Below are 12,024 nucleotides of genomic sequence, written 5' to 3' on the forward strand. Positions count from 1 at the left end.
ACGTGATCTTCCTGTCTGGGTTGGCGCCCCCCCTTGGGTTGTGCCGTGGCGGAGATCTTTGTGGGCTATACTCGGCCTTGTCTCAGGATGGTAAGTTGGTGGTTGAAGGTATCCCTCTAGTGGTGTGGGGGCTGTGCTTTGGCAAAGTGGGTGGGGTTATATCCTGCCTGTTTGGCCCTGTCGGGGGGTATCATCGGATGGGGCCACAGTGTCTCCTGACCCCTCCTGTCGCAGCCTCCAGTATTTATGCTGCAGTAGTTTATGTGTCGAGGGGCTAGGGTCAGTCTGTTATATCTGGAGTATTTCTCCTGTCTTATCCGGTGTCCTATGTGAATTTAAGTATGCTCTTCTAATTCTCTCTCTCTTTCTCTCCTTTCTTTCTTTCTTTCTTTCTTTCTTTCTTTCTTTCTTTCTTTCTTTCTTTCTTTCTTTCTTTCTTTCTTTCTTTCTTTCTTTCTTTCTTTCTTTCTTTCTTTTTCTCTCTCTCGGAGAACCTGAGCCCTAGGACCATGCCTCAGGACAACCTGGCCTGATGACTCCTTGCTGTCCCCAGTCCACCTGACCGTGCTGCTGCTCCAGTTTCAACTGTTCTGCCTGCGGCTATGGAACCCTGACCTGTTCACAGGACGTGCTATCTGTCCCAGACCTGCTGTTTTCAACTCTCTAGAGACAGCAGGAGCGGTAGAGATACCCTGAATGTGATCGGCTACGAAAAGCCAACTGACATTTACTCCTGAGGTGTTGACCTGTTGCACCCTCGACTACCACTGTGCTTATTATTATTTGACCATGCTGGTCATCTATGAACATTTGAACATCTTGGCCATGTTCTGTTATAATCTCCTCCCAGCCCAGCCAGAAGAGGACTGGCCACCCCTCATAGCCTGGTTCCTCTCTAGGTTTCTTCCTATGTTCTGGCCTTCCTAGGGAGTTTTTCCTAGCCACCTCGCTTCTACACCTGCATTGCTTGCTGTTTGGGGTTTTAGGCTGTGTTCCTGTACAGCACTTTGAGATATCAGCTGATGTAAGAAGGGCTTTATAAATACATTTGATTTGATTTGGTGTTAGGATGATGGTGTTAGGTTGATGGTGTTAGGTTGATGGTGTTAGGTTGATGGTACTAGGATGATGGTGTTAGGATGATGTTGTTAGGTAGATGGTGTTAGGATGATGGTGTTAGGCTGACGGTACTCTGATGAATGTGTTAGGTTGATGGTGTTAGGACGATGTAATAGGAGTAGCAGAGAGGAGCAGAGGGAGACTTACGGGTTGCCAGGTTTGAAGATGAACATGCTGTCAGGCGTGACAATATTGGCTGGGCTGGTCAACTGCTCCTCTTCCTTCTCAGGCTTGGACACCTCCATGTCTTTACTGTTACCTGGAAAAGGTTGAGAATGTGGGTGTGCTGCTGTGCACTGATTGTGGTACCATGCTGTGATATCAGAGATATCTCCAACCCCCAAGAGATGGAGGCTTTCATACACCAAGGCATTTCATTCACCTCACAGCTGAACTATTTTTAATGTGAGAGCACACTGAATGCACATATGTGATAGAATAAGGACACACTTGAAGGTGTTACCTGTGCTGGGGGTGAGCTCTAGTGAAGACTGAACATTGGTCACCTCTATGTAGATACTGGAGCTCAGAGGGGACTTATCCTGGTTCAGAGTGGTGGCGTTGTTACCAGTATCACTGTCTCCTGTCTGACCCTCTGGGAGCTCCGGTACTGCAACCTGAAATGACTGAAGGGGGGGTGGTTCTGACTGTGGACCCTCCTCCCCGTTCTGCAGCTGAGGACCTCCAGCCTGGTTAGGGTCACCCTGTCTGTGGAGGAGCAAGGGACAACATCTAGGCTTGGAGTCTAGATTCACTGGGGATTTGTTGCATTTTGGGCACCCTGAAGTCTGATACATTGAACATAGCAGAAACCTGACTACTGAGAGTTTACTATACAAACAGAGTCTACAGAATACTATACAAACAGTCTACTATTTACTGAACTAATAGAACTAGCTGTACATCAGTGTCAGTTCCTCCTCACCTGTGTTCAGCTTCCCTGGTCTCAGAAGGCTGGCTGGTCTCTCCCGTGTTACAGGCTCTCCTCTCCTTGTCCTGTTGTTCCTCTGGGGTCTTCCTCTCCCTGCTGACAGAGCGACTGCTCCCCTCCCCCTGGGGTGAGTCCAGGCCTCTAGCCCCAACCTGGGCTTCGTGGTGCCCTGTGCCCCTTGGCCTCCTGAGCCTCATCCCTGCCATGTCAGGGGTCAGGGTATCACCAGCAGGAGGGCGGAACTTACGCACTGCTCTCTGCCTTCTCTCCCCATTTAACCTGGGGCTCCTGCGGCCATTGAGACCTGGGTGGCAGTGGTCGGTGACATCAACCTGGCCCTCTGGGCACGGCTCAGATTCAGTGGGCTCCGGAATGGACACAACTGTGGACGTGGGGGGGTCAGGCAGGGGACTGTCGATGGGTATGGGTGGCTCTGCTAAAGGGACGGACAAGGGGGGCTCAAGGACCCCCATGGACAGGGGTGGCTTCTCTAGAGTTAGGTCCATTGGCTTGGGGGGCTGAGATAAGGAGGCCGTAGGGTCAGCCGTGGGGTCAGCCAGTTTCAGGCTGCCTGTGGGTGTGCCTGTGGCTTTGAGGTGGTGGGGACATCCAGGGGGCGCTTCCTGCTCCTCACTGGGGCTGCTGAAGAGGATCTCTCGGCTGGACATCTGCCGGTGCCTGCGCAGTTGGCTGGTTCTCTGCTCCCACACAGACATGGTCATCCGTCTTCTCCTCTCTCCCCTGGACATGAAAGAGTTAGAGGAATTCAATGGCGGGCAGGGGGGCCCCTCGGCGAGGCTCTCAGCCTCCTCCAGAGAGTAGGCAGGCCGGCTCCTGTGTATCGCTCTTTTCCTGTACAGGTAAGGTCTCCTCCTCCTGCTGGGAGAGAGGACAACAACACTGTCAGGATGAGCAGTAAGGGAGATAGCAACACAGTACTTGTCTAAAACAGTGATATACACTGAATGTTGTAAGTTCTACTTTTCATTTTAAACCAATTCCAAAATGTGTTAGAATTGTTTTTTAATTTATTTTACTTGCTTGTGTACAAATGTTTGTGAAACATACATTTATAAATAAAACATTTGTACAAAACCAGTGAGCAGTTGGAACACATTCGAGAAAAGGCAATCTAGTCTGATTTTCAAAGCTTGGTAAACAAGATCCAGAATTTTAATTAAGCATTGATGAAAAACAATTTACTGGATCAATGAAGATGTTATGTAATAAATTAAGCAAAATGTAACTAGGAAGTTGTAATAACTATAATGAAAGTGGGAGATGTAGAAACCAGTGGAACTGATATAAAAAGCAGAGCCAAATACTGTAAGATTCTGGAAGGAAAACGAGGAATGTAATAAAATGAGAACAGAAGATTTACCCAGTTAAGAAAATCAGGCAGTTTGTTTTGAAATTGAAATGAACAGACAGTGTTAATACTTACTCGTACTTGTACTCTTGTGTGGTCCGTGTTATCAATAAGCGATTGGTTGAAAACAAGACATTAGTGCTTTTGTGAGCAGAGACAAAACAGGCCCTGAGACACAGTTCAAAACACATGACCAATTTCAATGGATCACTATTAGACTATAGTCTACTGCATTGTATTTCTGTATAGCCGAAATCATTATTTTCTGTATTACCAAGTAGTAAAACCCTGTTAAATGATTCAACCAAATGAATATTGCTTAAATGTTTTGGATTGTGCCTCTAGCCAGGCAAAGCGCCACATGACAAACAGGATGGCAGCAGTATTAGATCAGAACAACATTAACATCAACAGGTGCAACATATAAAATATTCAGGAAGTTTGAAATGTTTAAGACATTCAGAGATACAGTATGGCACAGGAATAAAACACAGAAATGGCCTTCATTGGCACAAACAGAACAGAGACGGAGATTGTTTAGGCAAAGCAACCATATCAGTTTGCATTATGTGTGCAGCTATCCTCTCCAAAGTTGTGCCAGGGTAACATTCTCATTGGTCATGCTGGTCAGAGAGAGACATGCACCCACCGCTCTCTACATTATCAGGAGTCTCAGACATGCTTCAACCTTTTTCACTTAGTCAACATCATCATCATCATGCTCTGAAGGTCAGTTGTGCAAGAGCCCCCGGAAGGAAGACAGTTACAGCATTTCACCCCAAACATCACAGACATGATGCAATGCTACCAAAGTTCAGAGTTTTCTCCAAACACAGATGCTGGAAAACCCTATGGTATTCAAATCTCATCAATGTGATTCGACAAGTGCCTGACCCTGAATATGTCATAAGGTACACTGCAAAACCCTGCACATATATCTATGCCTCAACCTGGGTGAACCTAGATGAAAAACCAACAACTTCAAGATACTCAGGCAAAAATCCTGCAGTTTGATATTTCCGCATAAGCAATTCATAGAACTGGTTATATTTGTAGCACGCATCACAGCTCTGCTAATCTTTACTCCTTCTGTACTAACGTATTGCCAAGGAGAACTAATGCCGCACAGCATGAGACCAAAATGTTTAATTATGAAACATTTTTAAATGATTTTTCCGTGCATGTGGTTTGAATGACCATGCAATATGCTGTTCATTGTCAACATGCGTACCATCTCTCTATGTTGCACCATGCCCAAGTACATGCACTTCCACCAGACAGACTGGGTGTCAGACCATTCATATAGGAAATCAATACCGTGGGCTTTGATGAAATAACATTACTTTATGACTCTTGTCTCTTATAACCCAACATGGCATGTCCAGATGAATGACTTCCTGACACTTGGTAATTCTTCTACTTACTCCAAAAACATAATGATTACAAAAAATCAGTCTTGTGAAAGTAAGGGTGACTAAGTACTGCAGTATATTTCTCGAATGGGAATGATATATTAATTTGGATGCCAGTAATGCTGTCTCTATGACAACGGTATAGGCTCATCCCTGCAGATACTGGGAAGCCTGCCGGTAGCCATGGTGACACACTGTTGAATTTAGAGAAAATTATAGAGGTACAAGTTAAAACAGACTTATAGACCTATCAGGAAGGGCATATCAATACATCTTTAGTTGTTCAGTTCAGTTGTTTCCAGAACATATTTTCAGCCATATAAACGTCATTATGAAGGGCACTACGACTGTCCGGGGCTCCATTATACAGCTCCAATTACAGTAGCCTGTACATAGATCAAACTGACTAAATCAACTATAATTTACCAGTAACACAAACTACACTAGGAACACCTGCTCATCCATGACATAGACTGACCAGGTGAATCCAGGTGAAAGCTATAATCCCTTATTGATGCAATACTGTTATATCCACTTCAATCAGTGTAGATGAAGGGGAGGAGACAGGTTAAAGAATGATTTTTAAGCCTCGAGACAATTGAGATGGATTGTGTATGTGTGCCATTCAGAGGGGGAATGGGCAAGACTAAATATTTAAGGGCCTTTAAACAGGGTATGGTAGTAGGTCCCAGGCGCACTGGTTAGAGTGTGTCAGGAACTGCAACGCTACTGGGTTTTTCACGCTCAACAGTTTCCCGTGTGTATCAAGAATGGTCCATCACCCAATGGACATCCAGCCAACTTGACACAACTGTGAGTCAAAGTGGGCCAGCATCCCTGTGGAACGCTTTTGACATCTTGTGATGAATTGAGGATGTTCTGCGGGAGTAAGAGGGTGCAACTCTATATTAGGAAGGTGTTCCTAATGTTTTGTACACTCAGTGTATAATCTAATCTAGTTAAAACCCAGGGCTCTAATGCATTACAAGGCAAATATCCCTGGCAACTTACAAAATTCCAATGCATAGCACGACATAACAAACATATCCCATAGTCAAACTGATTCCCTAAGGCTTTGTCAGCCTCAACCCCTCCCTTCCTTTAGTGTTGTCTGTGCTGCAGCAACAGCCTCTGGTGGGATTACACAGTGTTAGTACTGTTAGTTAGCAGTCTATTAGAGTCCTGAGGGAGACAGAGAGGAAGGGGAACAGGCAGCAGGGGTACACACACCACTTACTGTGAGGACATCAGGGAAGACATGGCCCCAACTTCCTTGGCTTTTTGGAGAGCATGTTTCTGATTGAAAGCAGCCTCTTCGTCCTCTTCGTCCTAGATATACGATTGCATAGAACAGAATAAATAATCACAGATGCCGTTGAGAGCGGGTATCATCTTCAATTATGGGAAGACTAGTGAATTGTTGAAAGGAGATTTTTTTACCTTGGTTAGTTCCTGGGCATTAGCCAGATTGTCCACAGCGATGGCCAAGAAGACATTCAGCAGTGTGTCTGGTCACACTCATGTCAAGGATCTACATGTCTGATCTACAAAATCCACACATCAGACATGTAGTCTAATCATATTGACAGTGTGACAAGTGATTTGCTAGCTGAGAAAGGATACAGTTACCAAAGAGTGTGAGCACAATGAAGTATATGGAGGACCACATTCCTGACTTCACTCCTCCCTGGGAGCGGATCCCATTGTACATCACCTCATTCCAGTCTTCTCCTGTCAGGATCTAGATATACAGTGCCTAGTGAAAGTCTACACACCCCTTGCACAGTCTTCAGAGTTTTCTGCCTTAAAAACGGATTACATTTGGGTTTTCTCATACAGATCTACACAACCTACTCCACATTTTCAAAGTGAAAAAAGGTTACAAAACATTTACCAAATTAATAAATAAACAAAAAAGCTAAGATGTGTTGATTGCGCATGTCTTGGCACCCCAGAGTTAATACTTGGTGGAAGCACCTTTGGCAGCCATTACAGTTGTTAATCATTTTGAATAAGATTTTACCAACCTCTTAGGGGAACATACAGTGCATTCGGAAAGTAGTCAGACCTCTTGATTTTTTCCACAATTTGTTATGTTACAGCCTTATTCTAATATGGATTAAATTAATATTTTTCCTCATCAATCAAATCAAAATTAAATCAAATGTATTTATATAGCCCTTCTTACATCAGCTGATATCTCAAAGTGCTGTACAGAAACACAGCCTAAAACCCCAAACAGCAAGTAATGCAGGTGTAGAAGCACGGTGGCTAGGAAAAACTCCCTAGAAAGGCCAAAACCTAGGAAGAAACCTAGAGAGGAACCAGGCTATGAGGGGTGGCTTCTGGCTGTGCCGGGTGGAGATTATAACAGAACATGGCCAAGATGTTCAAATGTTCATAAATGACCAGCATGGTCAAATAATAATAATCACAGTAGTGTGCAACAAGGGTGCAACAAGTCAGCACTTCAAGAGTAAATGTCAGTTGGCTTTTCATAGCCGATCATTGAGAGTATCTCTACCGCTCCTGCTGTCTCTAGAGAGTTGAAAACAGCAGGTCTGGGACAGATAGCACGTCCTGTGAACAGGTCAGGGTTCCATGGCCGCAGGCAGAACCGTTGAAACTGGAGCAGCAGCACGGCCAGGTGGACTGGGGACAGCAAGGAGTCATCATGCCAGGTTGTCCTGAGGCATGGTCTTAGGGCTCAGGTACTCCGAGAGAGAGAAAGAAAGAAAGAAAGAGAGAAAGAAAGAGAGAATTAGAGAGAGCATACTTAAATTCACACAGGACACCGGATATGACAGGAGAAATACTCCAGATATAACAGACTGACCCTAGCCCCCCGACACATAAACTACTGCAGCATAAATACTGGAGGCTGAGACAGGAGGGGTCAGGAGACACTGTGGCCCCATCCGATGATACCCCCGGACAGGGCCAAACAGGCAGGATATAACCCCACCCACTTTGCCAAAGCACAGCCCCCACACCACTAGAGGGATATCTTCAACCACGAACTTACCATCCTGAGACAAGGCCGAGTATAGCCCACAAAGATCTCCACCACGGCACAACCCAAGGGGGGGTGCCAACCCAGACAGGAAGACCGGTGCGTTTCACCCACTCAAGAAACGCACCCCTCCTAGGGACGGCATGGAAGAACACCAAGTAAGCCAGTGACTCAGCCCCTGTAATAGGGTTAGAGGCAGAGAATCCCAGTGGAGAGAGGGGAAACGGCCAGGCAGAGACAGCAAGGGCGGTTCGTTGCTCCAGAGCCTTTCCGTTCACCTTCACACTCCTGGGCCAGACTACACTCAATCATAGGACCTACTGAAGAGATGAGTATTCAGTAAAGACTTAAAGGTTGAGACCGAGTCTGCGTCTCTCACATGGGTAGGCAGACCATTCCATAAAAATGGAGCTCTATAGGAGAAAGCCCTGCCTCCAGCTGTTTGCTTAGAAATTCTAGGGAGAATTAGGAGGCCTGTGTCTTGTGACCGTAGCGTACGTGTAGGTATGTACGGCAGGACCAAATCGGAAGATAGGTAGGAGCAAGCCCATGTAATGCTTTGTAGGTTAGCAGTAAAACCTTGAAATCAGCCCTTGCCTTAACAGTAAGCCAGTGTAGGGAGGCTAGCACTGGAGTAATATGATCACATTTTTTGGTTCTAGTCAGGATTCTAGCAGCCGTATTTAGCACTAACTGAAGATTATTTAGTGCTTTATCCGCTTTGTGATTGTCTCCACCCCACTCCAGGTGTCGCCCATCTTCCCCATTATCCCCTGTGTATTTATACCTGTGTTCTCTGTTTGTCTGTTGCCAGTTCGTTTTGTTTTGTCAAGCCTACCAGCGGTTTTCCCTCTGCTCCTGTCTCTCGATTGTTCCTGTTTCCTAGTTTTCCCGCTGTTGACCATTCTGCCTGCCCTGACCCTGAGCCTGCCTGCCGTCTTGTACCTTTTCCCTGCCTTTTACCTGCCCCTGTTGGATTAATAAACTGTTGTTACTTCGACGTTGTCTGCATCTAGGTCTTACCTGAAACATGATACTACGAACTGGCCATGACTGACCCAGCAGACTCGGACCAGCTGCGCAACCCAATCTCCTCCCAAGGAGCCACCATTGATAGGCACAAGGAATTGCTTCATGGCCTTATGGAGGGGTCCACACCTTGGCCGAACGCCATGACTGGGCGTTGGACATCTTGCTGGAGCAATTCCGCGGGTTGGCTGAGAGGCAGCCTCCTATGACGGTAACCTCACAGCCCCTCAGTAACTCAGTGGTTAGCAGCGTCGCCTCACCGGTCACTCCGCCTTCCCGGGAGCCTATTTACCTCCCCCGGAATGCTTCAATGGAGAGCCGGGCACCTGTCAGGCATTTATAGCTCAATGTGCCCTCATCTTCGAGCTTCAGCCCTCCTCTTTCCCCTCGGACCGCTCTAAGATAGCGTACCTTATCATGCTGATGTCCGGGACGGCGCTCACCTGATGTTCGGGACGGCGCTCACCAGGTGTCTCCCATCTCCCCTCATTATCCCATGTGTATTTATACCTGTGTTCTCTGTCTGTTGCAAGTTTGTTTTGAAACGTGATACATACCTCATAATGACAAAGTGAAAACAGGTTTGTAGAATTTTTGGCAAAAGTATAAAAAAAACAGACATACCTCATTTACATACAGTAAGTATTCAGACTATTGCTATGAGACCTGAAATTGAGCTCAGGTGCATCCTGTTTCCATTAATCATCCTTGAGATGTTTCTTCAACTTGATTGGAGTCCATCTGTGGTAAATTCAATTGATTGGACATGATTTGGAAAGGTGCGCACCTGTCTATATAAAGTCCCACAGTTGACAGTGCATTTTGAGCAAAAACCAAGCCATGAGGTCGAAGGAAATGTCTGTAGAGCTCCGAGACAGGGTTGTGTCGAGGCACAGATCTGGGGAGGGGTACCAAGACATTTCTGCAGCATTGAAGGTCCCCAAGAACACAGTAGCCTCCATCATTTGTAAATGGAAAAAGTTTGGATCCACCAAGACTCTTGCTAGAGCTGGCTGCCTGGCCAAACTGAGCAATCGGGGGACAAGGGCCTTGGTCAGGAAGGTGACCACGAACCTGATGGTCACTCTGACAGAGATCCAGAGTTCCTCTGTGGAGATGGGAGAACGTTCCAGAAGGATAACCATCTCTCCAGCACTCCACCAATCAGGCCTTTATGGTAGTTGCCAGACGGAAGCCACTCCTCAGTAAAAGGCACATGACAGCCCGCTTGGAGTTTGCCAAAAGGACTTTCAGACCATGAGAAACAAGATTCTCTGGTCTGATGAAACCAAGATTGAACTCTTTGGCCTGAATGCCAAGCTTCACGTCTGGATGAAACCTGGCACGATCCCTACGGTGAAGCATTGTGTTGGCAGAATCATACTATGGGGATGTTTTCAGCGGCAGGGACTGGGAGACTAGTCAGGATCGACGGAGAGATGAACGGAGCAAAGTACAGAGAGATCCTTGATGAAAACCTGCTCCAGAACGCTCAGGACCTCAGACAGGGGTGAAGGTTCACCTTCCAACATGACAACGACCCTAAGCACATAGCCAAGACAACGTAGGAGTGGCTTCGGGACTCTGTCTCTGTCCCGAAGCCACTCCTATGTTGTCTTGACTGTGAACCTTCGCCTCAGTCTGAGGTCCTGAGCGTTCTGGAGCAGGTTTTCAATAATTGATGGACAACAATATTCAAACTTTGTCTCTGATTTTCAGGCAAATTTGACTAAGGCTGGACCAATCAGGAACACTCAACACCTATTGGAAAGCCACTCTGGTGTGTCTTTGGCATTTACATTTCTGTAATTGTCCCATTGAAAAACACAACTATCTCAGGGTAAGGTTTTCAGAAGACTGAAGAGGGTTTTCCTCTAACTTTTTACCTGGGATTTGCTCCTTTCATTATTATGTTGATCCTGACAGACTCCCTAGTCCCTTCCGGATGCTGCCTCCACAATACTTGAAAATACAGAGGGTTTTACTCTGTTGTGATCTATTGGATTCAACCCAAACCTGTAGTTTTAAATGTAGTCCAAAATGTTAATTTATTTAACGTGTTGTCTTGCAGTATTACTCAACGGCCTTGTTTCAAACCGAATGGATGATTTGGATAGGCTTTTTAACAGTCTTTTTTCTTTCCACTTTGTCACACAGGCCAGTAATAGGGAGTGAATGCAATGTTGTTAATCCTCTGTATTTTCAAGTATTGTGGTGGCAGCATCATGTTATGGGTATGCTTGTCATCGGCAGGGACTGGGGAGTTTGTCAGGATCAAAATAAATATCCCAGGTAAAAACCCACCGTAGTCTTCTGAAAACCTTACCCTTGGATAGAGTTTCTGTGGGACAGTAACACAAATGTTTATGCCAAAGACATATCAGAATGTCTTATCAAGAGATGTTGAATGTTCCTGAATGGTCCAGTCTCAGTCCTGACTTAAATCTTCTTAAAAATCAGAGACAAGGTATTTTGTCCAATGTAAATTGTCGGGTGGCGATTTTTATGAATTGTTCAGCAGTCAAATGGCTTGGGGGTAGAAGCTGTTGAGGAGCCTTTGGTGACTGGAGGAGTCACTTGGGTGACAGGAGTCTCTGACAATGTTATGGGCTTTCCACTGACACCGCCTAGCATATAGGTCCTGGATGGCAGGAAGCTTGGCCCCAGTGATGTACTGGGCAGTTCACACTACCCTCTGTAGCGCCTTACGGTCAGATGCCAAGCAGTTGCCATACCAGGTGGTGATGCAACTGGTCTAGGATGCTCTTGATGGTGCAGCTGTAGAACCTTTTGAGGATCTGGGGACCCGTGCCAAATCTTTTCAGTCTCCTGAGGGGGAAAAGGTTTTGTCGTGCCTTCTTCACGACTGTCTTGGTATGTTTGGACCATGATAGTTCGTTGGTGATGTGGACACCAAGGAACTTGAAACTCTTGACCCGCTCCACTACAGCCCCGTCGATGTTTATGGGGGCCTGTCCGGCCCGCCTTTTTCCTGTATTCCACAATCATGTCCTTTGTATTGCTCACATTGAGGCAGAGGTTGTTGTCCTGGCTCCACACTACCAGTTCTCTGACCTCCTCCCTATAGGCCGTCTCATCATTGTCGGTGATCAGGCCTACCACTGTTGTGTCGTCAGCAAACTTAATGATG

The 12,024-nt window shown here is 46.1% G+C and overlaps 1 protein-coding gene across 6 annotated transcripts in view; it reads right to left on the bottom strand.

The window, feature by feature from the left end:
• cacna1ea (calcium channel, voltage-dependent, R type, alpha 1E subunit a) overlaps positions 1 to 12,024 on the bottom strand; it is a 124,011-nt gene that overhangs the window by 27,160 nt on the left and 84,827 nt on the right. For 3 of the 6 annotated variants that reach the window (XM_014216685.2, XM_014216684.2, XM_045687590.1), the window contains 6 exons: positions 6,455 to 6,572; positions 6,272 to 6,339; positions 6,069 to 6,160; positions 2,045 to 2,791; positions 1,583 to 1,827; positions 1,267 to 1,378 (listed from right to left, as the gene is read on the bottom strand). In XM_014216685.2, coding sequence (XP_014072160.2) covers positions 1,267 to 1,378; positions 1,583 to 1,827; positions 2,045 to 2,791; positions 6,069 to 6,160; positions 6,272 to 6,339; positions 6,455 to 6,572 — 1,382 coding nt within the window. Of the gene's footprint in view, positions 1 to 1,266; positions 1,379 to 1,582; positions 1,828 to 2,044; positions 2,930 to 6,068; positions 6,161 to 6,271; positions 6,340 to 6,454; positions 6,573 to 12,024 lie in introns of all 6 variants that reach the window. The other 3 variants (XM_014216683.2, XM_014216680.2, XM_014216681.2) reach the window with 1 other exon arrangement.

The sequence above is a fragment of the Salmo salar genome, chromosome ssa10 (assembly GCF_905237065.1).
Source record: "Salmo salar chromosome ssa10, Ssal_v3.1, whole genome shotgun sequence".
Lineage (NCBI taxonomy): Eukaryota > Metazoa > Chordata > Actinopteri > Salmoniformes > Salmonidae > Salmo > Salmo salar.